The sequence below is a fragment of the Nipponia nippon genome, unplaced genomic scaffold (assembly GCF_047370975.1).
Source record: "Nipponia nippon isolate SJK-2023a ecotype South Korea unplaced genomic scaffold, ASM4737097v1 scaffold_2, whole genome shotgun sequence".
Classification (NCBI taxonomy): Eukaryota; Metazoa; Chordata; class Aves; order Pelecaniformes; family Threskiornithidae; genus Nipponia; species Nipponia nippon.
This window is the reverse complement of record NW_028262336.1, coordinates 74049295-74075837: the sequence shown is the minus strand read 5'-3', so window position 1 is coordinate 74075837 and position 26543 is coordinate 74049295. Positions and strand designations below refer to the sequence as shown.

General features: G+C 42.6%; 1 protein-coding gene across 10 annotated transcripts in view; it reads left to right on the top strand.

The window, feature by feature from the left end:
• The window catches only part of MBNL2 (muscleblind like splicing regulator 2), a 111663-nt gene that overhangs the window by 32275 nt on the left and 52845 nt on the right, over positions 1–26543 (top strand). For all 10 annotated transcript variants that reach the window (XM_087756722.1, XM_087756725.1, XM_087756724.1 and 7 more), the window contains exon 2: positions 5887–6733. In XM_087756722.1, coding sequence (XP_087612848.1) covers positions 6560–6733 — 174 coding nt within the window. In that variant the 5' untranslated portion in view covers positions 5887–6559. The remainder of the gene's footprint in view (positions 1–5886; positions 6734–26543) is intronic.

Here is a 26543-nt window from a genome sequence, read left to right as displayed (position 1 = left end):
CTGCTCTGCTCTTTACTCCCATCAGATGTGGGGCACGGGCAGGTGGGCATGTCTCGGTTGAGTTGGCCAGCACGCGTGACGCAGCGTGCTTTAGGCTGCTGTGGTGGCTTTATTCTGCACCTGAGGAGGCAGATCATAACGGATCCAGCTGTAGCCTAGGATTAAGCTGCAGCCTTGCTCCCCTCGGCAGGGAGTCTGAGGGAGGGCAAGAAAACAGCACGGGGGAATTAAGGCAATGGCAGGTAGCTGGAATTGAAAGTGGTGCTGGAGTGCGCTCGTGAGGTCGCAGTGGTCCTTTGGCGTGCAGCTTCTCTTCAGTTTGGAGGTCCTGAATGCTATTTAAAGCACGAATAATGGGGAAAAATGTTACATTTAAAAGAACGCAACAGTGAGGTTTAGTTGAAAAACTGAAGCAAAGTCCCACCATCTTTTGGGCTAAAGCACCTGCCAGTATCTCCTAAATGCGTGGCTGTGTCCTGAGAGCTTTGAAAGTGGAGTCCGCTGTGCAGCTGCAAACAAGAGGTGGGATTTGGATGCCTTTTCCTAGCCTTAAGGGTTAGGATTCAGTAGTTGTCAGTCTTTCAATAGCTGTATTTCCATGGTGAATGTTCAAGATACTTAACTTGACCTGGTTATAGAAGGATCCCTACATATTAGACTCGTACAGGGAGTCTTTCCACTAGGTTTTGGCTATAAACGTAGTGAAATGCAAAGCAAGTTTCCTTTGCAAATGTGGTCAGCTGCTGAAGGAGCAGCGGCTTTTTGAAGGAACACAATGCTTGTCAGTAGTCTGAAGATGCATCTGTAGGGTGGGGCATGTTGCTTCATCCTTGTGTTTGGATGTCATGGGATGTCCTGGGACATCTGGGAATGGTTGTATTTTGTCCCACATTACCTGGGGCAGGCAAAGTCACTGACTCAAAACTAGTAAGTCCAGGCTGAAGGGAGTGGCTAAACTGAGGGTATTATTTCTTATAGATTAGTTTCTCCTGGACAAATAGGAATGTCATGAGAATCTGAGTTAAGGTAATATGTGGTTAAGATGTTGCTGGTTCGTGAACTTGTATTGTGGAGTGTGAAGCTGGCGACTGCTTACAGTTAACCATGTCTAAGGGTAGAGAGCCTGTTTTCTGCTGCTTACAACTTCCAGCCAGAGCTTGAAATTTCAACCTGAAATTCTTTGTGCCTAGTGTCTCCTGCAGGGTCATTGGGTTTTTTTTCTTTGTTAAAAGATTCCTGAAGTGAATTTAAGACTATGGACATGATTTTCTGGAAGTGAACAACATGAATTTGTGTTGACATGTAAGTGTATAAAAGTTGTAGCAGCTACCTGCTTTGGGTCAAAGGCTTAAAACTGGGCAGTACCATTTCCCTGGGATTAGAGATATGACTTTGGTCCTCTTGAAAGCATTCCCACGTTTGGCTAAGCTAACAGTCTCTCTCTGAAGAGTTGCAGTGTATGCGTGCTGGGTTTGAAAACTAAGTTCTCAAGACATTCTCTTGGCATTAGAGTATCCAGCAGGTCAATTTTGGTGACTGTAGGTAGGTCCTGAGGTGAACTTTTTAATTCTTGACTTTCTGGTGTATATGTAGAAGAAAGATATGGATCACGATGATAAACTTTGACAGTAGGAACAACAAATTGAGCCCCAGTCTTGACATCTCTTACTGAAGATTTTAATGTGATGAATAATAGAGAGTGCTTAATTCTGTAAGAGTAAAGTGAAAAACTGCTTTAATGCCTTTCGAGTTAACCTAGTGGTTCTACCTGAGATCTGTGTTGAGACCATGTAGAGAACTCTGCCCCTTTACTGGACGTCATCACCTGCGGAGTTGACTTTTGGAAGAGGAAATCTTCGCTCATTACTACACGTTATCTACTGAAGTATTCATGCTTCAGTCCAGGAAGTCTCAGCTTCCCCACTAGACAGATAGTACATAATCCCTTGCCACATAATCTGTCTGATAAGTAAAACTAGTGTACCAGAGCAGCCCATATTTTGTATATAGCAAGAGCTCCTATTTTCTAGCTGAGAGATCCAGCTGGTTTGTAATACGGCAGGGTGCTTGCTTGCAGCTCCTAAAGATGCTGGCTGCCTGTCGTTCCTCAGAACAAGAACCTTTTCTGGGGCCTCCTAGTGTGTGTGCGCTTTGCCTTGTTCAATAATTAAAAGGATATTTTTTTTTTTTTTTACTGGCAAGTTTGGTGGGGCTTTTTTTGGTTTTTTTTTTGCTTACTTGGAAAAGGAGAAATGATTTTGTGGTTTAGAACAGAAAGAAGATCTGAAGCCTAACACAGGCTCTTTCCTGCTCTCTCAGGAGAACCTGAGATTGGCAAAAGCCTCCTACTCCTCCATGCCTTGCTAGCTTTCCGCAAAAGGGAATTGATGCTTATCTGAAAAGAGGGGTCTAAAGCTAAATAGTTTCTACAAATACATGTCCATGAATTTATTTCACTTAGCATATGAAAAACTGCATTTGTAGATGTGTATTCTGGATCAATTCCATTGATCCAAGTGTGTGAGAGACTGAAAATAAACAGCAATAGTTGTAAAAAAACCAAACAAAATTAGTTCTTTTATACTTATTCTGTTGAGTGCTTTCTTCATTTTCAGTAAGAACATTTTGCATCTCAGTTGTCAATGTGTAAGTTTTGGTAGTTTGTTTAGCTACAGTAGGGAGTGTAGGCTTAAGTTGGAATCATTAATGACAATAACAACAAAACAACTAAACAAACCCCCAAGCAAATGAAAAAGCAAACCTTCTGCCTGGATGAGGGACCCCGTTGGTGCTGAGGGCTCTAGGCTGGTGAGATCCCGTTGGTTTTGGCAGGACAGCTAACTTTGATATGTTGGGACACAAATAGAAGTTAGAAGTAATGGAAAGAAGAACAGAGTTTGCATTTGCTGGAGGCCCTGGTGTTCTCCATATGGGTGGGTTTTGCAACACATAAGGTCAGGGTGGGCTGTGATGTTAGTAATGGCCTGTGGTCTGGAAGGCATTTTATTGAGGAGTAGTATTGTATTTTCTTCTGTAAATCCCATGTTTCTTTTCCCTCATTTACTTCCCTCTGTTTACCCAAACTGATGGATTTTCTCCTGTAACCATAGTCTCTTCTGCTTTCCTTCTAAAATTCCTTCTTGCCCTTCTCTCCCCTAGTGTTCATATCCTCCCTCCATCTTTCTTCCACACCCATCTTATTTTTGCCTCATTTCCCATGAAATCTCTCCCTTCCTTCCTCTTTCACAACCAGCCATTTCACTTTCCTACCTTCCACTCCCATTTTTTCCTTCTCTTGAGCTCTTTCCTCATACTTGAACTCTACTTTCCTTGGTTCCTTCCATATTTTTTTTTTCCCCAGTTTGTCTTTCCTCTCCCTTCTCCTTGTATTTCTCCCCTCTCATGTTCAGTTTTTCCAGGTGGCATCTCTTCCTTCACCCTTCTGGTGCAGGTGATGGGCAGAGGAGGTATGGCAGCTGCCTAGGATGTGGTCATGAACACATAGGCCATGTAAGTGGCAGGGATGAAGCACTCCAAATTCTTCTGTCTCCACCGTGTTTGCACCTGCCTCCTGCTGAAGGCATGGCCTCCTTCGGAAAGGTCTCAGCTCTGTCTCTCCTAAGCCTGCATCAGTAGAAACTGCTGAAACACTCAATGACTCTTGAGAAATCAGATAGTGTCGTTATTTTTGACAAGATGTGGATTTTGAGATGAGCTTTTCTTCCCTTTCATTAGAAAATGTTCATGTAGTAAGAAGATAGAAAACAGGCTGATGCTGTGTTTCGCTCCTCTTCTACCCTCTACACCTCAATTGCTTTTTTGGTATTAATTCTTGCTGCATTCTCAGAAATCTGGTATGTGATTCCGTTGTGCGCTTTTTTTAAAACCATGGCTACTGCCGTTTATATAACGCGTGCTGTTTGCTTCGCCGCCATGTGCAATGTCTGGTTTTCTTCAGTCTTAACACCTACTACTTGAGAAACGACTTTGTCAATTTTAGTAGCATGCAGCCCAGCAGAGTATTACTACTTGTGACTTTCAGCAGTGTGTGGCATAACATTTATCCTTTTCCCAAAATTTCCGTCTGTCTCCTACATCTATTACTGAAAACAGTTACTGACATTTCTGAGTTGGAATGGGTGGCTCTAGGGAGAATATTTCCTCTTTTACATTTAGCCAGCTAAATCATCAGCCCAACAAGCGATCAGCTCAACAAGCTCTTGTGGAGAGGCTCTCCTTGTCTTCCCCCCCTCTTTCCTTTTCATCAGTTATGAGTATTTTCTCACCTCTTTGTATGTTTTCAGCTTAACCTCACTCTTCATTGATGCTGTGGGACAACATCAATGGAATATTTATTTGAGGAATATTTAATTCATGTACTGTACTATGCCTCTATTGTGTAGAATTATTTTAAAATGTACTAATTCTCTTGCAACTTATTATTCTTGATGACCGGGTAAAGCTAGCTAAGTATCATCCAGACCCATCTTATTGCACGTTGGACTTGAAACTGAATTTTTTGAGCAATTAGCACTGGATTACCTTTATTCGTGCTAGCAGTAGCAAATGTTGGTGTAAATATCAGTCACATAGTAAAACCCTTTCTGGTAGCGTTATTAAGTAATAGAAAAGCCTTTTGATGTGAAGACCTGGAAGTCAGAACTGGGATCTGTTCCTGAAACTGTGTGTGAGTAATTCTTACTTGCATTACTAACAATACTGACTTCAATTAAAATCAGATGAATCCAAGCACAAAATGGTAATTATTCTGGCATGGGAAAGCTGACAGTGTTTTTAGAGCTATTTTTATTGATGCATTTTAAAACCTCACTTATTCCAGTCCTTCCCCCTTTCTTTATTCTTGCACAAAAATAATCCATCAACTGTTTCTGGCTGTTACCTGCAAAGTGAAAGTTGTGTTCCTTTGAAGCTGAATAGGAGGAAACATCAAGTCCGTGGTTTCACTGTCTGCATATAAAATATAGTAATTTATTAAAAAATATTTGTAATATCTAACCCTTTGATTTTCAGATCTGTTTATCTATGAAATATAGATAAATATCTATCTATCTATCTATCTAGAAATATAGATAAATATCCTAGGTATTTTATAGTCCCCAAATAGCTTAAGTTCCATATTTCAGTCTTAGATTTTGATGCTGAACCATGTATTTGTAAAGGTACATGAATGCTAGTTTAATCAAAGGAAAACTTAGATAAAGACTGCTTCATATAAGAAAGAACTCATTAGAGGATGATGACATAGCGGTGAGCCCTTTCGTGAAGCCTTTATGAAGCAGCCTTTAGCTTAACTGGGAAACGTAACTCTGTTTTCTGGGTATGGAAGGTGTTTTTTTTTTTTTTTTCCCTGTAATTTTGGAATGTCAATTTTTGGTGGTTGTTGTTGTTGTTCCCCCCCCCCTTGAGAAACAGAGGGAGAGACAAAAAGTCAGAACAGGATACTACTGTCCTCGTTTCTAAGGAAGAACAAATAAGAAGTAACAGCTTATAATGTAGTGACACAGTCTAAAGGGCCAAATGATAAATTAATGGAAATGGGTTCTTGTATGTTGTTTTGGAGACTAAGCACATTAGATTGAATTGTTTCACAACCAGCATGCCTAATTATTGTGTCTGCCACATTCATCTATTTAAATCATTCCCAACTTTTGGATTGCTGCCTAGAATATTAGTGCAATACATGTTTCAACTGGTTATTCCCTTGTTGCGCGTAACTTCACGAAGGAGGCTGATTTTGTTTGGAAAAAAGAAATACAAGGGAGCATTGGAAGTATGTTTATAATAGCTGATAAAACGGGTTGATAGGTTTCACAATGTTGATTTGAATGAGTTGCACGTGAACTGATACTGTATTTGTTTTGTCAGGTCAGTGACTTAAAAAGTGCCTTTGTCAAGTCACTTTTATGAGCGAGGACTGCTACGCCCGTGTTCTCAAAATCCCGTATTTGCCAGCCAGACATTGCCTTCACCTTACACCTGGCAGAAGATACCTCAGCTGTCTCCATTTGCCAATTAGTTGATGGGAAACTGAAAGCAGAAAAAGAGGAAGAATAATAATTATTATTCCTGGGACATGAACAAATGACTGCATTGCTTTTCTTGTGTCATCAATACCAGCAAGCAACTGTCAGAGAACTACTATTCTGTCAAGGAGTGCCATTGCATTGAAAGACCTTGGCTTAAAACTGGTGCATCCGTCATACAATCAACCACGTGTTTTACAGACAGAAATGCGACTGAGCAGGGTTTTCCCCAGCCAAAAGTCTACAAGCGGGACTTAATGATTGATGAGTGACTGCTTGCTGATAAACTTTCTCTGTTTATTCTGCTTTGTGTGCGCTGGACATCGTTAGTCATCCCCCACTTTTTTTTTTAACTTTCTTTTCAATTGGAATTGAAATTATTTTTTTCTGGTTGTTATTTTTTTGTTGTGTTTTTTTTTTCTTTTCCTCTCCCTTCCCTTCATCATTGATTTTGGAAATTTCTTTGGCATCATTCACTTGACAGCAATTTACAAATTTGAAATCAGCTTTTCATCATGGCTTTGAATGTTGCTCCCGTAAGAGATACAAAATGGCTAACATTAGAAGTGTGCAGGCAATTTCAGAGGGGAACTTGTTCACGCTCTGATGAAGAATGCAAATTTGCACACCCCCCTAAAAGTTGCCAGGTTGAAAACGGAAGAGTTATTGCCTGCTTTGATTCCTTAAAGGTAAGAAAAAAAACTTTCATGTGTAGTGAAAATGCTACTACATTGTACTGAAAGTAAAATGTGAAATGATGAGTTACAACTAGACCAGGTTAATTAGAAAGTGATTTGTTCTTGGTAAGATGTATATTAATACACATGTTATTTGTCATAACTTTTATTTATTGAAGCTTTGAAAAAATTTCTTTCTAAGGATTGTCTTTTCCTCTGTCAATATGTTGTTTACAAAAATTGCATATGACTGTGGGATACAGGATTGCTTACAGCTGGTGGGACAATTGTATTCTCCCGAGTACATTTTATGAATTATGATTGTTTCATGGCAAATGAAAATACACGGTGGCACACTACATTACCAGAGTCCTAATGAAACAAATCATATGGAAAGAGTGCAGATTCTTTTGTTTAAATCAACAGAAGTAAGAACAGTCTATCCATTACTTCAATTTTGACGCAACAGGTTGTTTACCCTTGGTATTGGGGACTCTCAGATAAATTAATAACATTGATAATTGCATGTATGGATAGTCCAGAAAGCAGTGTAAGTTTAGAACAGAGTGAAGGGATTCTCTGCTTTGGAGATTATTTAGCAATTATGTTGTTAGGCCATCAACAACTTCTGACTTCCTAATGGCATCAGGCATGCTTTAGAAAACTATTTTAAAAGTTCTGTGAAAATACTTTGTGTACTGCATAAAAGAAGATTAATGACCCTGTGGGATTTGGGGAGTACAGAGTGTTTTTCTGTGATGATACATTTGTGTTCTCATGTCAACAGAAGGAAAAAGCTTATTTCATATAAATAATTAAAGGACAAAATTGAGCATTTCAGATTTTGTTTTGAAAGTTTTAGTTGTGGCTTTGTCTTTTGGGCATGGGAGAATGTCTTGGCTTGCTTTTTAAATTTAGCTCTGTAGATCAAAATTTCGGTTACTCACCAAGAACTCTCTTACTGTCAAAACATCAGTGTGAATGAGAAGAAAATTCAGTGTTATTTGAAAATGTTAATTTATTTTCATTATAACATTTTTTTTGGTGCAATGCAAGATAATTGTGCTAGTAATCTTTCTTCTGGATTTTCTTGTTTCTTCTCTTCTTTTGAAGATTTAGAAGAAAGTAACTCGGGAGAAATGTTTGTGAGGGGGTTACGTTCTGTATATCCTGCAAGCTAAGACTGCACCTTTGGAGTCATGGCAGTATGTCATCGAGTGCTATTAATGACCTTAATCCACGGATTACTGCACGATAAACTGTAACAGCTTCTTTGTAGATGTTCTTGTATATTGGTTGCCTGCCAATGGGATAATTTTTTTTTTTTTTAAACAGGCAGGCTAGCGTCTGCAGCAAATGGGCAATAATCAGCTTTAACGAAAAATAAGCAAGACTGTAGAAAATTTTTAAATACAATTTTTAACTGTTGTAAAGACTTGGGGCTGTGGCTGGGAGGCTGGAGGCAGGCAGGAGGGCTCAGCCACCCCTGGGCTGGCAGGGTGGTGGGTTTGCAGTGCGAGAGGTGCTGCCGCTGCTGCATCATCCTGGCCGACGGGGCGATGCGCCTGTCCTTGCTGCCCAAAGACAACATTGCTCTCCCTGGCAGTGTAGGGCATGCACGACAGAGGTGCCAGCTATTCAAGCTGGAGACTTTTGTGCAGGAATGGTTATTGCCCGCAAATCGAAACTGGAGTCACAGCCTAAGCTAATAATACCATGAAGAGAAATCCTGAGGGATCTCTGTGGATAACTTACTGACAACCAGCATCATTGCTCAGTGGAGAGAAGTCCAAAATCATGTAAAAAATGTAGTCAAAGCAAGCAGGCGTGTTTTTGTCCTAGTGTGGGAGGGCATCTGCTCCCAGGGGCCAGCTCACTCCAGCCCGGCTCTGGTGGCTGAAGCGGTGCTGCTCTGTCCCGCTGCCCGTCATCACCCTCTTCCCAGCTGGCAGAAGGGAGCATGCACCTGGGCCTCCCATCTTGCGTTTTCTAGTTGAGTGTATTGGGTTAAATTGCTGGTAAAGATGGGATTATACCAAGAAGCCAGACTGTGGCCTGAAGCAGCAGAGGTGGAAGTAGAGATTTCTTCCCGCCAACCCTGCTGCAGGCAGAGGGAGATCCGATAGCGGGACAACGACGTCTTCGATTGCAGCTCCATGCTGCTGGGCATGAGTTGGAGCCGTGCATTTCGGTGTGCTGCCTGACCCCGCGGAGCGTGAAAACCTGTTAGGGATCACTGCGAGTGCATGGCTCTTGGTTGTATCAGCTGGTATCCTCACAGCCATTACCTTCGTTATTCAGAAGAGAGTTTGTAAATCGCCATATGTACAGCAAGAATATGCCTGGTTAGCTCGGTTTGCTTATACTGCTGGTTGAAGGACTTGTGTCATTAGTCACATAAATCTATTTGATGCATAGCTTTTGGAAGTACTGGTGTTAATCATACAGTTTCAGAATAAGGCTTTGGCACTCAGCAAGCACGATAACTTTTCATGTAAGTAAAGAAACAGAACAGTCTAGAATTATAGATAAAATCAGAATTTAATTAAAAAAAACCAAGAGCTGTTTCCCTCGCTGAACACTGAGCCACACTTTAATGCAGGCAATTATTTAGAGTTTATTTACATAATATCTAGAGCTTTGGAGACTTACCGTTTTAACTGTCTTGGTTTGGTGTACCTGCTGTAAAAATAAATTATAGCAAGTACATTGAGCCTCTTTGAATAAACATCTTCCTACCCAGAGAAGACAGAGAATTTTTTTAGTTTCAGATTGAGGTAAGTGTTACATTTAGGTGGTACCTGGTAGTTACAGCTACTCCCTAAGAAGTCAGTCAAATGCAAGATACAGCACTCTGAGACAAGCTCTCCTTTACACGCTGATCGATCAAAAGAGTCCCTGTTTTGGGAAGGGACATGCACTCTCCTGCATGCCGCCTTCTTTCCAGATTTCCAGGGTAGATGAGGGAGCATGATATCAGTATCTGCCAGCTGGACCAGATCAGCCAAAGCACCAGTATGGAGCTACGGGAGAGAGTCCAGCAAAGGGACAGAAAGATGATGAAGGGTCTGGAGCATCTTTCCTATGAGGAGAGGCTGAGAGAGCTGGCACTGTCATCCTGGAGAAGAGAAGGCTCAGGGGGATCTCATCAGTGCATATAAATACTCAAGGGAGGGTGCAAAGAGGAGGGAGCCAGGCTCCTCTCAGTGGTGCCCAGGCAAGGGCCAGGGCCAGAGGCCGTGGGCACAAACTGAAACACAGGAGGTTCCCTCTGAACATCAGGAAACACTTTGTCACTGTGAGGGTGACCGAGCACTGGCACAGGTTGCCCAGGGAGGTTGTGGAGTCTCCATCCTTGGAGATATTCAAGGGCAGTTGAATGTCCTTGGGCAGTTGGCTCTGGGTGGCCCTGCTTGAGCAGGGGGTTGTATCAGATGACCCCCAGAGGACCCTTTCAACTTCAACCATCTTGTGATTTTGTGACCAGAAGCATCTTCATGCTGACTTGCCCAGAGCCTTGTTCTAAGCTAGCAACAACTGGCGTTGGGACAGAAGGAAATAGTCCCAGCCAGGGATGCCTGCATCCTGTGCCACATCCTCCTCCCACCAGTGGTGGGTGTGCTCCCACCACTGACTTTGTGATTGTGCGGTACACCAGGTTGGGAAATTGATTGTGGTTAAATCTAAGTAGTTGTAGCTGCTGACAGAAGGGAGAGGGGCTGTGTGGCACTAGCAGAGCACTGGGTCACTTCTGCTGGTGATACTGCTGTGGCCTTAGCCCAGGCTTCTGGAGTAACATGATTGCATCAGAATCCAAATTTTCCCCTATTAAAGAAGTATATTTGTAGGTCTGTTGGTTCCAAGTAAAAGGTCAACAGAATTTAACGGACCCTGTTTGCTTTTAACTCAAAAGGGATGTTTGGCTCTGCATACCTGTCCTTGCAATACTTGACTTTAAACCCAGCAAAAGTTGCAACAGCAACCCGTTGGACTGATTACAGTTTTGGGGATCCAAAATGCTCACTGTTGAAGACTGTCTGGGCTCTTAATATCCTTCATCTGTGAGATGCTTCAGGCTAGACAGAAATAGCTAAAGACTAATGAGCCTGGTTCAGATTCAGGCCAGAAACTTGCTGATTTCAAGCCAGGTTCTGCCACATGGGCTTCTGAGATGTGGCTCAGCATTTGTTTCTCGCTCTCTGGTGAAGGACAGAGCCTGGTCTGTTCTGAACAGGGCATTTTTGGGGTGTTAGGAGAGTGTAGGTGGATTATTCCTGTGCACCCGATGGATGCAGCAGTTGGTGAGATGCGTGCCCGTTAGCCCGGTCATAACATTGCCTTCAGCGACGGGGCTCCCTCTAGCAGAAGCCACTGTGACTTGGCCAGCCAGTGCGGCCACGTGGGCATACGCAAAACTGTACCAGGCAAGTGGCCTTGGTGAGCTTAATGTGAGGATGAAAGTATCTCCGAGCTGATCTGGTTGACTGTGCCTGAGGTGAATGAAGGAACGCTTCCATGGCGAGGCCCAGAGCCATGCTGGTGGGTGGGAAGATGGAGGATGCAGAGGAAGCACTGCCAGAGCCGGAGCCTCTTCTGCTGCCTTCAACCCTCCTGAAGCTTTTTTGGAGCCCTTACAGGCGGCTCCCCTTTGGATGCTGCAGGGTTTGTGCAGTGGGAAGGGTCTGTGAAGAGGCCTGTCTAACCGGGAAGTTTGACTTTCAGGAACTGCTCTGTTTATATTTTTATACTTCTCGCTGGGTTCAAGTAGCTTAGTTTAAAAGTGACGAACCTGGATATATAACACTTAATATATCACATTTAGATCCCTCCAAGTTGGACACTATAAGCAAACCTGTTTTCAAGGCTTTCTTGTCCTGCCGGTAGTAAAGAACAAAATCCTTTCAAAGGAATACTGGTATATAATATAATGTCTGGGGACACGAACACACAATACTTTGCTGTATTTGAGCTGGAATTAAAAAAAAAACAAACACAACAACAAAAAAAACACATTAAAAAGAATGGTGACATCTAGGAGGGGGAGATGGGAAAAGCTTGGCAGATAAGAAAATACAATTGTGCAGTTTGCTGGGAGTTGACTCTCATGTTTGCAGGCAAGTCTGAGTTTTAAATTCTGGTGTTATTTCTCAACTCAGATTTATATGCTTTCTGCAGGTCATCTACTAGAAGGATATGTTGTCTAAGATAATACAGATAACAGAGGAGGTATCCTGAAGATACTGTCATTGCAAGTTTTATGGTGGTAACAAGAAAATGAAAGCTTCTTTAGGGCTACAGATGGCTTTTTCTGTGTTTTTTATCTATTTACTAGTGTCTAAACACTTCGAACTGTTCTATTTATTGAGCCAGCAGACTAGTGTGAACTGTTCATTTGCATTTTCATGAAAGCCTTTTAAGAATATGCCTATCTGGTTGCATTTGGCACCACAGAATAAAAGGTAATTGAAAGCTGTACACAGAGACCTGTTTACCAAGTTAAAAGGGTTCCAGGAAAAAAGAAGAAATTTTAGGAACATCTACTTCGTTGAAATGTCTGGAACTGAAAAGAATCTGTTTAAGATGGCCTCAGCTTTATTTAGAAAAAGGGAAAAAAAAAAAAAAAAAAAGTCTTTATAAAGTGAGCAGGCTGTTTGTAAGAGAGTTAGCACAGAGTTGGTATGCAGTAGGTAGTCATTTGCCTTCCTGTGATTCTTTTGTGGGTCTTTAAATGTTTTACAAATGTCAAGGACTTGGGATCATCTCACACTTTGAAGTAGGCGATGCGTGCTCTTACTTGGCAGGTGAGGCAGCCTGGACAGACTGTAGATGAGCACCATATGCAGAGGGGATTTGCTAGTTTTGTCTGTACTAGAAAGCATTTAAACGGGTGTTTATAGTGTTCTCACTGGCTGAATTTCTGCCCATCGCCTGGTTATGTGGTGTGATACTGTTCAAACATAAGATGGGTTCAGGGGCTGTGCCTACAGCTGGTGGGGAGGAATGACTGAAACGGGCAAACTCATTTCTCCTGGGCAAGAGAGTGGCTTAGTCCTTCTGGGCCCATGAGTTTTGCCTGCTTTGCTGCACAGTGACCCAGTTTCAGCAGGATTTCAATTCAAGGTTGGGTAATAGGCTGCCCTTTTCAGTAGTTGTGGGCTCTGGGGACGTGGAAGTTGCAGGCTGAAACCTTCCAGGTGGGGGATGCAGAATTCAGATCTCGCTCTTCCTGCAGAGCAACAAGTTCAGTCGCATCCTTTCTTTTTCACCCACCTCATGTTTTTTCTTGTAAAAAGTCCAATAAACTACAGGTAGTCTGAGAACACCACCTGGCAAAAGCTTTTGTGTGTCTGAGTTGCTGCAAAGTGTGGGCATGAAGAGAAAGTGTCAATCAAGGCTAGTTTTAGATAACTGAGAATTAACTCCGTAGGCTCCCTCTGTATGCAGAATAGCAGTGGCCACCCTGGGTCAGACCAAAGCCCCATTTAGCCCAGTGACCCAGTAATGGCCAGTAATGGATATTTAGGAGGTGATGTGCAAACATGCAGTGGCTTCCTGGAGTGCTTTGCTAGCTCCTAGTGATGTGCTGCTCAGGGACATTGAGAGCCAGGCATGATATGGTTGTACTTAGTAGTTCTCAGTGACCATCTTTCCCCTGGATTTGTTCTGCTGCTTTTTGAACCGTGTACACCTTCAGCACCCATGGCATGCCACAGCGAGGACTTCCACAACTTCATTACGTATAGCGTGGAAACCAACTTCTGTTGTTCATTTCCAACCACCTCGTCTCATGGATACCCCCAGTTCTTGTACTGGAAAAGCAGAAGAGAATCTCCTGTGAATTGTCCTAAGGATGAATCTGGATGGGTTTTTTCCACTGACTTATCTCTGGAAGGGGCATGTTTCTCCCCAGTGAGTTCAAAGGAAGTCTCATGAGAGAAGACTCATTGTTTTAAATCTGCTCCATGAAAATACTGTTGCCAGGACAGGTATGATTCCTGAAGGCCCTGCTTTTTCAGGCTATGGGAATTTTTTTGCTCAGAATAAAGTGCAGAGCATCAGATGCTGCATGAAATTATGCCATCCTATTTCCTGAGACTATAATTCACCTTATATCCAACCTGTGCATCTGTGAGCTGCTGCTAAAAAGAGATGGTTACATCCAGTCCTGTGTCCTATCACAGCTAGCTCCCCTTTTTTATCTTTGTTCAAGTGATCATGCAGCCATGTGACTTGTTTGAGTTGATCCAAAGGAAAGGGAAGAACTGCATTAAATGTCAGATGAAACTTAGGAATTTCGGCAGCAACATCTAGCATAAATTGAGATACAACAGGGTTTAAGAAAGGGGAATCTCTTTCTGAAGGCATTCCCCCCCCCCCTTATCTCTGAGTTTAGGGACTCTTAGTATTCCCTGCATTGTCAGTCACCTGTTCTTGTTTGTTTTCTGCAAAAAGCTCTACTTTTATTTTCGAGTTGTCTCCTGTAGTCCTCCCAGCATGCACGAGTTCCTTTACCATTTCCTTTTCCCTGTTTGCCTCCCTCCCGTCTTTTCACGTACCTGTCACCATGCCAGCTCTTCTGGCTTAACTAAAGGCAGGGTTAAAAAACAACTAGCTGAACTGCTGGGTGGACACCCTTAAAAAAAAAAAAAAAGCGATGAGCTTGGCTTAATTGGTTAGGAGAGAGTCAAACAAAACTGTAATAAGCCTTTAACTGTTGTGTTACATGGTGTTTAGCTTTTTTTTAAAATAAATTTAAAAAAAGCCGTGGACGTCTGCTCACTGCAGCGTGGGCAGTGCCGTTCGCTAGGATTTGTCCCTCTTTCGAGAGGGACATTTCTCATCTGTTTCAGAGCAAAGTCCGGAGGCGCAGCTCAGCCCCGTCGCCGTGGTGTTTAGCCCGCGGGAGCATGCAGGGGCAGGAGCTGCCGGCGGGCTGCCAGGGCTGAGCCGAGGGCTGGCCCCTGTGGCAGAGGGGCACTAGCCATCAAGTCAGCTCGGAGGAGCGAGTCCTAACCTGCTGCTGCTGTCTCTGCCCTCAAACTGCAGCTATGAAAAGCAGAGAAGTTGAACCAGTTGAAGTTCATTATGTAGGCTGTTAGAAAAACCGGGTGTCTCCTTCAGGCCCTGTTTTGTTTCCTCGTTTGTCTCTTTCAGCAACAGCACTGAGAGTGCGAAGCTGTCCTGACTGTCACCTGTATCCCCTGTCACCACCTGACCTGTCAGATTTTAAACCTGTGCACCTTGTTTTAACTTGATGTAAGTTACATTCACAAAGGAGAGCCTGGCTGGACACTTGCTCGCTGAGCTACCCAGACCCTCCTTCCCTCTGAAGGCATGGGAAGCCCCTCTTCCCAGTTGCATGATTCAGTGGCATAGCCTCTCGGTGATCAGAGTACATGCCTTTCACAAGCAGGAGACCCATCGCAACAGCTTGGCCTCCTTTGGCCCGTTACAACCGCCCGATGTGAGCGAGTGGGTGTTCACCGCCAGTTTTCACTGTCATTTTCGGTATGGTAGAACTTGCTGAGCAGGTCGCCTGGCCCCTGGCCTGGGGAGGAGGATGAGCACTAGGAGCAGAAATGGTTGAAAGAAAAAGCAGTTAAAGAACAGTAGCTGAAGGATGTAATAAAATATATCTTCTTGTTCACTGAATTGTGTTGTCCTAAGGGACTAAAAGAGCATTTAGTAGGTCCTGGGCAGTGGTCTTGCTGGGTTGAGTTAACTCCTGGAGCTTGCTGCTTCCATAAACCCCAGTAGAGACTCGCAAAGAGCATTCCCAGGTAGTCTGCCATACCCCTTCATCTCTGATGCAGCTGCCACTCAGTTATCGGTCTAAGTCTGATTACATGAGGAAGAGCAGCTAGGAAGACTAGTTAGAGCTGCAGGAAACCTTGTGTGAAAGGGCATGGTGTTTGGCAGATGTTCTTCGGATTTTCGGGCACTTGGGGGTGCTTCATTTGACCATCGATTCACTGTGTAGTTTTTGTTGCTGCACCAACCCGTGCTCCCCTAAGCTTTATAATAATGAGTCTGCGGGTGTAGTGAAGGCAAAATTCAGTCAGAGTCTCTGACTCATCCCATCACTAGGGTTTTGAACACAAGAGCAATTGCTCGCTGCCCACTCCTCCTCCACGCTCCTTATTAACTCAGGTCACTGTTCCCACAGGCTTGCTCTCTTCAGGTCTCCCCACCTACTCCTTTATTTTTCTGGCAGGTGGTTCCTCTTTCGTTCCAGGCCCTTTTTTTGTCCCCCTTGGCCCTGTGTACGTAGCTTTCTCTCAGCTCAGGCATCAGCTGTTCTTCCCAAGCTGTTATACTTCGACTGTGTCATCAATACAAAGGACAGGTTTGTGTTCAGATGCAGGGAGCTTCCTGATGTAAAAGCCTGGCAGAGACAAGACCCATGTTCCTATTATTCCAGGTAATTCCCAACACTGGAAAGATATTTTTAAATCTAAAAAACCAAACACAACAAGAATCGGGGAGTTTATTTGCAAGTCTGTTTGACAACCATACTCTTCTCCCAACTCATATCTCCTCATGTGAAGACTGGCACCTTGTTTTTGAGGAGGTGGATTGTATTAGAAATCCATTGCAATAAAAGGAAAGCTGTTGTGATTTTAGAGATGTTGGAACATATCATTGAAAGGCTGCTGTGAGGCACCTGTCCCACAACTGAAATGCAAGAGGAAATCATAAGCATCTGTTTTCTTCCACATTGATGTGTTTCTGGTGGCTGTGGGCATGCTGTGCCACCCAGGATTAGATTCCTGCAAGGACTTGACTGCAACAAAAAAGAAATTACTTATGGGGAGAAGAAACTGTCTTCTCATCTGCTTTGTCCATGAGCTGTGTGGCAAGGTGGTGTGAACAACGCCCGAAAAGTCAGATAGTCCCAACGCTTGGAAAGACGGATCATTGAGGAGTAAAAAGCAAGAAGTAGACAATCAGTAGAAAACAGCGTGGAAATGGATGAGAGACATAGCAGCTGTGGTGCAACACCCGTACGTGCACTTGGCAGTTCCAGGGGCCAACAGAGCCGTCCTGCTCCCTGCAGGCATCCATAACCCTGCAGGCTCACGCGTTGCTCCGCAGCACAGCGCTGTGCGGTGCCACGCTCCTGACTGAAAGATGACCTGGTGCAGTCACCGCAGTCACCACACGTACCCTTTTTCATGAGGCATTACAAGTTTGCAGCCTTTGCTTCCTCCTGGGCTTGTTTGGCTTGAACGAGAGGGGATCTACAGTGTGCGATGTCGTGGCAGCTGCACGGATGGCCTGGGCTAGCAGCCTGTCAGGTGCGCTGCTGCCACCTCACCTGCGTGTCCCATAGGCCAAACACTTTTTAAACTTTGTAAAAACCTGATTTATTTACTTTTATTTGAAATTCAGTTTGGGCCTTGAGCACTCTGCAGTGAAGCTATTCCTCTGACTGAATGGGTTCATGTACGATCTTACGTGTTGTCAGGAGAGGAGCTTTCCAAATGTCAGTCTGGTGGCACCTGTGAAGATACACGGTGGCCGTAAGAACAGCTCAGCTGTGATTCAGAAGCTAACTGAGCTGCTGGGACCTTCTCTGTTGGTCCACAGTGAGCCAAAAAATAAAATCCAACGTGTCAGACACTAGACCAAGCGCCTCTGGCTCTTGTCAAACGGGCCCCTAGCTCTCACCCCCAACCAAGTAGAAAACTCAACAAGAGCCAACTTTTTAAGCTAGATGTAACATATGAAAGTCAAGAGATGTATAATGCTTTTTTTTCTTAAGATCACTTTCTAGATTAGGCCATCACTTTAAAATTAATATGGATTTATTTGCTGTGGATAGGACCTGAGGCTTTGGGCTTGATTCAGTTGCACAAACAGAGGCATCTGATAGTATTTGAGATGCCCTGGAGTGCTCTTGATGGCTTTCCAGTGACATGTCAGAGGAGCATGTCATATCTGCTGGCACCAGGCGGAGGTCCGGGATGTCCCAGGGTGCTCCAAATGGTCCTGCTGACTTCTCTGTGGCAACAGACTGAAGCCCTTCTCGGGAGGCTGCGTCAGGTCTTGTACCAACCGGAGACTCTGACGTCAACTGCTTTGAGTAAGAAGGTGGACAATGTATTTGCCACAGCGATGACCTGGCTGAGAGGAAAGCTGGGGTATAGGCCAAACCCAGAAGAAACTGTCTTCTGTAGCAGAAGAATGCCCTTGTGGAAACCAGGAAGGGGGTGAACATTTTCGGTGTGTATTTTATAGTTCACCAGTAGTAATGCTAACAACTAATGTAAACTCATTAATTTGAAATAGTTGTGACCCGTGTAACTGGGCTCGTCTTTTGCTATCTATGACAAGAAAGAAAATCTTTCTAGGCACAGGGATGTTATGATAGTGAACTCAGTCTATTTAAAAATAAAAAGATTGGCAACCTTTTGCAAATTTAAATTGAATAGCAACCATAACTACCTCTTGGTGGAGGTTTTAAAGCTAGAAGTTAACCAGAATATGGTCTATGCATTTGAAAAACCATGAAAGTTACAAGAAAGAAGTCCTGTTTCCCTGAAGCATAATTCTCTATTACTTCATGTGCAGATGTGAACATAGGTCAAGTGCCATCAAATATGCTTGTAGTTGGTTTCTGATACAAAATGGGAAAAAATATTTGCTTTTCAAAGAGTATCTTAATGGTGATTTTCCTGAGGTAGTGGGTAATAATGAGTGTCATGAAAATGCAGGCTACTCCCCAAACGCATTTTGCCTTACCTGTGTGCTTTACAGGACTGGTCACGCAATATATGTCAGTGTTATTAAAAATGGAGGCATGGGGTTTGCATGTGCAGAGATGGAGGTGTGTGGATATAGCTATGGTGATACTGTGAGCCTCTGTAAATTACGGTGTTGGTATGAAGGTGATTTTCTGCTTCACGCTGAACACATTGATGCCATTGAAGTTCCAGCCTGCAATAGTCCTCAATATAAATCAATACAAATATTAATTTGCTGCAAAACTCTCATTACTTTAGCGAGAGCAGCATTAGCTGATTAGTGTGCATGAACCGGTTTGTGTTTGAAGTGCGGGTAAAGTCTGTGGTTCTCTTTCTTTGATTGAACCTTCTGGCTAGAAGTGTTTTTAGCCTGGATCCTTGAGGAAATGAGGCTTACGCAGTCAGGCTGCCTCTCTTTCCCTCCTCCCCCACTAACTTGTGAACCCACTGGCCAGTTTCAGCCAAGTTTGACAAAGAGATCATAGTCTCCAAGGATAAATAAGTTCCTACAGGTTTTGTAAGAACAGGCAGCCAAATAGTAGGGTGGAGAAAGAGGGAGAGGTCTCTCAAATGAAAGAAGAGGTTCTCAGAGAGTGCAGGCAAGAGAAGATCCTTAAAACTCAGTTAACCACAAGGAAGCCGGGTTTTGGGATTTGCAATCAAATGTGTAAAGCCTCTGCCTTCATTTGTGCCGGTGCTTGCAGCACTACCCTTTTAATGATACTAGTGGTCTTTGTGCTGAGCAGAGCTGTTGCAGAGGACTACTTGCAGTCATTCCCTCTTACGTTCAGTCTCCACTTGCTTGTTAAGCACAGTTTTCATGATATTTTCCTTTTTTGACCTTTCCAAATAGCAGATTTATCTTACCGAGTTGTTGGTACTTACCTTTGCTTCTTTTTCTTCAGGGAGAAGGAAATTTCTGTTAGCAATGCAGGTTTAGGTCTTATTTTAGATGGGTGTGCAAGGCAGTGAAAGGATGCTGGATGATAGGTGGGGAAGGTGACACCCCTCACTGAAGGTGGCTGGTATAGAAAGCACCATAGAAACTATAAAAGGCAGTAAGAGAGAGCAGGAGAAGGTGTAGCTCTCTAGAGTATGTGGTTAGAGCTCATCTGGAAGGAGGGAGTTTGCAGTTACCATCTCTGCTGCTAGGTTTCTTGAGGCATTTTTTCTTTAGACAGCCACTTGATGAAGAAAGTGAAAACTGTCCTGGAAGCAGAGGTGACTACGTTTTATGTAAGAACCATATGCCATTTTGTCCTGAGCTCTTAGCATCTCATTTTGTTTCCAGGGCAGCAGCACAGAGGGCTCTTCCTGTATCCTGCTGCAGGAGTAAGCTGGTCTTTGGCATTACTCAAGGCTGGCCTAAGAGATGTTTGCTCTTTCTTTCTTCTCCCAGACTTGACATTTTTGCAGTGTAATTAAGTCCTCCACTGTTCCATGCATAGATGGTCTTTTAAACAAGTACTACTATAAAAAAAAAACAGATTTAGCCCGCTTTCCCTAAAGCACCAACAATACTATAAGTAGGTTTTCCTTTATCAGATATTTCAGCATGCCAGCTGTTACAATATATGTAATGTGTTTAATGAGCAAGGGAGTTTATTATTAGGTAATTGAATAAGACTCTTCTTTCTAATTAGTTATTTGCCTTTCAGTCCTGGATGTTGCCAAAAGATGCGCTGTGATCTGTGTCAATTGTATCCTGGTGTGCTTTGATTTGCTGTAAAGCAGCTGTGCATCTCAGGGATGCACGTGAGAATGAGGGGTGGGAAAGTAGCCAGCGAGTTTTTTATGTGAAATGAGAAATGTTATCACCGACTAATTAAGTAGCAAGTGAAGGTCAATTAAATCATAACATATCTGTAAACATGGCCAAATTCTGTTTAGTGGGTTTACTCATTGATGTAGATGTGGAAATATCAAATGGAAAAGTAGTGCAATAAGTTAATAAACGCGTAGCTTCTTTACACGCTATAAAGAAATGATGGCAAATTGGTTTTTGGTTCAGTTCAACGTAAGTTAATTAACTGATATACCTAACAGGTTTTGTTGATCCCAGCGTGCTTGTGATCTTAGACTGCTTTATCGCTTGAAACGAGATGTGGGTAGAGCAGCCCAAAGGAAGAGAGAGTGACACTGGGGTGGTAGCAGAACCCAGTAGTAGGCACCGGTGCCCCGCATCGCTGCGGATGCCAGGAGGAGACCACAGAGAGGACAACACAGTTTTGAAAATGCTGTGCTGGTTTTTCAGTGACATTTGTAAGAATAAAGCAGGCGTGTAGAAAGGGGAAAGCTGTGGGCAGAACTATGTGCTGCTGGTGCACGTAACATGAAGCAACCTTCTTTCTAATCTTGCTGTTTTCTGGTATGATGATAAAAACCAGCTGGTACAGAGAGTATGGGAATGCCAGTGCTGTTACTAGGGTCTTTAGATGGTGTTGCATGTTCTCTGGCTTGGCTGTTTAATTCAGACTGGCTTGAAGAACAGTGTTATCACACGGATTAAAAATCTGCTGTGCCACTATAGACAAGGAAAAATGAAAAAAGACCTTAAGTGATCTGAAGGGAGGGCTGAAACTTTCTGATTTGGCATCTGCAGGATCATTATTAAAAATGATTAGTTTGATTTTTTTTTTACTTTACATTTCTTATGTGCATACTGTATGCAGTTGAGACCCCAGTTTAAATAGATAACAATAATTTATCAATAAATACAGTAACTTTAACACGCTTTCTCTTCCTCAAAGAATGTGGAGGGGATGTGCTTAAATTTTATTTAATTACAGTTTCCTAAATGTGGTATTTTTTTCTGTTTTCTCGATAAGGCTGCATTTGTCTGACAATGCAGCACAGACCTCTTAAAAATCTGTGTAAAATTTACAGTATTTGTAAATCTTTTCTTAGTTATAGTTCTGCTACGGGTATGGCTTTCTCTTATACCAATCTTAAAATTAGTGAGTGGTAAATCAGAAGATATCAATCTTTATACATATATTTAAGCACACGTCTGCTTGCAAAATACTTGTATCTGCCTGTTTTGAGCTGAAATAGTAAGTCTTCAGTCTACAAGTCATAGTAACCACTCACATCATAGCAGGCCTCTACTGGATAACAAATAGATAACTGTGGATATTGGAAGGTGTTTATTTAAATGGTGGCTTTTGACATGATGTGCTGTGTTATTTGAAGCAGATTGTTCGACATCTCTATCCCTTTGTTTTCCCCTTTGTGAAAGGGATGTAACTCTGTTGGTTTTTTTTTAATTTATATTCTCTTTTTCTTTTAGAAGTAGGAGAAATTAATAAACTGTTCAAGGTTAGTAAGGAGAGACAATACTTTCTATTAGACCTGTGAACATAGCTGGGAAAAAAACAGACAAACTTTTGTGCTCACAAGCCCTTCTTTGGGTCGTATTTATAGTATAGAGTGTCTTGGAAATATAGAGCATGCTTGTCAATACTCACTCGTCAAGAAAAAATATCATGTTAAAATATCTGGAAGAGGCTGCATCTGTAATGCAACTCATTATTCACCTAGGAGTCCATGAATACAGAGAGAGACGCGGAATATTCAGCGTGTGCTGTGCACTAGAGTTGGTGGACCCAGAATGCATTGGACGTGGAGTCACTCCTGCAGTGCAATGGCAATTTGCCTGCGGGTTCCTAACACCCAAAAAACTGGTAGACTAGGGTGAAGCGGTAGAATTAAGAGGAATTAAGAGCACTGTAGATTGCTTCTGCAGCTCAGGGAAGAGATTCATACCCAAAATTACAGAGGGACCTTTATATACCTCTAGCAGCTTGCTGGTTGAAGCGTAAGTTGGAATCCAATGCTCAGGGGAAAAACAGGTCATTAATTTAGGTCCCCTGGATGTAGTACCTAAAGTCGGGTCTCTCCCTTTCGAGCTGTTGGCCCAGGTGTTTAAATTTGGGCTCCCCAAAGTGGAGACAGGTTGCATGAGGAGCCCCTTGAGTGAAGGACACCTCCTAGCCGCCTCGCAGCCGCACCCACAGCCCGGCGCTACGCCGAAGGCTTTGCAGAGAGTGGGTTGCAAGCGCCGATTTGCACTGGAAGTGACTAACGTCTGCTCCTGCGGGGAGTGAGACTTCATTTCCAGCTTTTTTAAAAATAAGGCATGCCAGAGATTCTCAAAACCTATCAAGCACACAGTGTTTTTGTTTTCATGCTAGGGTATCTGCTGAAGCCTGATGTAATCTTCTCTGTTAACTTCTGAGTGGGAAAGTGTGCTCTTTCGTTGAGGTTTTCTCTAGTCATCAAAGCTGACCCTTGAAAGGTATATGGTAACATCTGAAGGCACTCTTTCCTCGCCTTTTTCAATTTTTACCTGTAATGCAGCTCTTTGGTGTGAAATTGGAGGCTCAAAAATCCAGTGAAGTTGATTTTTTCTTTATTCTTTAATAGATATTACATATATATGATATATATTTTATATATACGTTATCTGTTTTATGTTTATATATCCTTTACCTCGCCTGCTGCTCAGCAAAGGTTTTCCCTTAAGCATCCCGCTTCAGTGTTTACACTCAGTGCTTTGCTGAGGCAGGATGAAACTGAGCCCACTCAAGTGCTTTGCTTATTAGTGCTCTATTGAGCAAGGACTTCTGAATCCCCGATGCCATTCTGGTACATTAGCAGATAACCTATTTTATTAATGACAAGTTAGAAAGATAGCTTTGAGGGAGTTGTGGAAGTCAGAAATTTCCATGCTGTTTTTTTTTCACAGGCAGCCACATCGCCTCCTCGCTAAAGTTATTTACTAATCTCCATACTAAATGTGGGTGGGGGTTTTTGGAAGGATTTTTTTTCTGCTCCCATCAGAAGACTTTCCTATAGCTTCACTTCTCATGTGCATTCTTCTCATTTCCAGTGTGGATTTATTCACTGCCAGTTTAGCTCCGTTCAGCTGAATGCCACCGTTGTTCTGCAGCTGAAGCAACCGCGTTGCCCCTTCCCACCACCTCTCCCTGCCGCCCCAACTTCTCCCGGGACATTCACTGGAAAAAGGCATACCCCTCCTCAGCCTTTGTTTTACTCAGCTGAAAAACCCCACCACGCTCTATTTCTCTGCTTGTAAGACAGGTTTTCCTTTCCTTGAGTCACCTTGGCAGCCCTCGCCTGTGCCTGCTCCAGGCCGAATCCATCTTATTTGGATGTTGGTGACCAGAAGCACGCACAGCATTGCAAGTAGAGATTCACCGCAAGAGAAGAAGCCTTGCCACAACAGCCGTCTGCCTTTCCTAGACAGTCCTTGTTTGATACATCCTTGGGGCTGTGATTGCCTTTTCCACGGTTTGTCAGACCAGTGTCTCCACCGTCAGTCAGTGGTTGATCAAAGCATCCATGATATTCTCCTCTGCCACGGCCAGCTCCATCCCCAGGTTATAGCTGAACACCTTCCTTATCTGTGTCAGCACTGATGTGTGGGGTTCATATCCTTTGTTCTTTCATACTGGTTTTCGTTCTCCAGATTTCATCATCTTCTGTCATACCCTGATTCTTCTCTCTTTCCGTTGCCAAATGAGCTTGAGTCATCGGCACATTTCATTAGTTTATCTGGAGCTTCTGAAAAACACAGATCTGGTGTCCTGGAGATATGAAGCTTAACAGTGTAATCAAAGTGGTTGGTTTCTGCATCGGTGACTTTATAGCCCCTCCAGCCTGTGTCCCCATGGATGACTTCTACTAGGACTGATCCCACGTCTAACTAAGCGAATCGTAAACCTCCAGTTGATTTCATGGGGCACTTCACTGTCCCCACATTTTCTGTACCTTTCCAAGTGCAGCCTATTTTGCCTGTTTCCAGTATGGTGCCTTAATGGTTGTTGCCCTGCCTGGGGAATTAAGTGGAACAGGCTTTCCCTCTGTCTGAGGTATATATTTTTGAAGCTGTATTTATAAATCCATTAATTTAAGTACTTTGGGAGCTCTAAGCTGTGATATCGCAACATGGATCCCTACCTGTAGGTTTCCTCAAGAACCCTTTCGCAGGAGAAAAGCCATTGACGCTCATAGTCAAGGGTTCTTAAAAATTATCTGGCCAGTGATGTGCATCAATGTGTGCTGTCACTGTTTCTGTGAAATAGCAAGTGAGATTCTGTTTTTTTCTTGCTCCTGTGAGCCTCTTTTCAAAAAAAAAAAAAAAAAAAAAAAAAAAAGGAAATCTGTAAGATTTATCTTCCCCTCAGTTCTCTTTATTTTGAAAGGAATGTTTCATGCTTTTGCAAAGGGTGTGTGTGTTGGACTCTGTTTTCTTTTGCTTTTTTTCCCTCTTCTGTCAAAATTCCATCTCTGTTTTCCATCAAGGATATGTGAAAAATATTTTCAATATATATCATTAAATGGTTTCCTTGTTCTTATACTACTCCCTAGGCATCTGCCGCTGACTGCTTTTGGAAACAGGATACTGGGCTGGATGGACCTTGGTCTAACACAGTACAGCTGTTTTTATTTTCTTAAACGCTGAATCATTTGTCAGAAAAAGTGATTTTTATTTATTTACTTGTATGCAGCTGCAGTGGCTCTTGAGAAACGGAGTCTGCGGTTTGCTCTTGAGAACATGAAGAAAAATTCAGAGGTGTACAACATCTCATCTAAGTAATTACAGAAGTGTTCCTAATTGTAACCTTCTGCCGAGTACAGTGACAGTAAGCATGTGTTGCAATGAAGTGTGCAACTTGCAGAAAGTCTGCATGTTTGAGGAGGAGAAGAGCTGGAGACCCCAACAGCAGAGAAAGAGGGGAGCTACCCCAGCTTGCACTCTGGAGGGAAAAAAGGGGTGCCAGAGGGGACCAAAATCTGCCTGAGACTTGGTAGCTGTTGTTGCCACTGCTCAGGAAGGGGAATAGGAGAGAACTGGGGAGGGGGTCCAAATTCCATAATACCTTATCAAAACTGTAGGTGGTAAGTGTTTTATGAAATAGTCAGTTTAGCAAAACTTTAAGGCCCCACAACTACAACCTTTCACACCTTCTTTTTGAAACTTCTATGTTTTAACATTAATTTTGATCCTTAAATATTTTTTTCCTTTTAATATGTAGAATAATAAAAAGTGTTCTTTTTTTTTTTAAGAAGCAGGCATAGAAATGTGAGCTCTATTGCCTTATAATGTTCATTTTTTTGTATTCCTCATTCATATACCACTGAAGTCATAACAGGTTTGTGGTATGCTGCAGTGAGCCCAGACGTGGCTGAGAATCATAGAAATACTGTTGTTAATGACAATGAACTAATGAAGATGGTCTTACAATGATAGCCTCAGAGTGAGATCTTTTAAGATTCCTGGGCATTAATTTTACCTGTTTACGTGGCCATATGTAAAGGTGAAAGTTTTCTTGGGATCAGGATTTGTGTTCACAGAATTTCCAACCAATTTCTACATTTGGACATCAAAGTTTGACTTTTACTTTACTTTTATTGTACTTTTACCCATTCTGTAATTAAGTGCACTATCATCTGATTTAATTATTTTCCCCCAAGGTTACTGTTTTTCACTTACTGTTTTTTTGAAATTTTATCGTTTGATGCATTCACCTCTACCTGTATGTTCTTTTTTATATTTTTAAAAGGAGCTAGAAATTTTGAAAACCTTGACCCTTATTTTTATGTTATAAATTGTCAGAGCATTTACTGGGCTTTGTTGACTTGTTGCTCAGGAGTTAGTTAAACCTGGCTGAATGTCTGTCCTAAATACTTCCTGGCTGTGGTACTTGGAATGGCAGTTTTCACTTCTCCAGTGATAGTGAACTAGCCAACAGGCAATATATTTTTATCTGACTCCACTGTCCTTGAAGCACTTCCATTTTAAGGAATGCCAACATGTATTTTTATTTTAGGTTTAAACAAAGAAAAATTTAAACTTCTGGAATATGAATTTATTTTTTCTAATTATAGGGCAGCTAAAGAGACGTAGGAACATTAGTCTTAACCCCTAATCTATTCATGGACATGAGCAGAAGAAAAGGCCAGATGCAGTTTGTTTTGTGTATAAGTTACCGTTCCAAATGGAAGATGATGTTTATCTGAAGACCATTAAATAGATGCTTATGTATAGC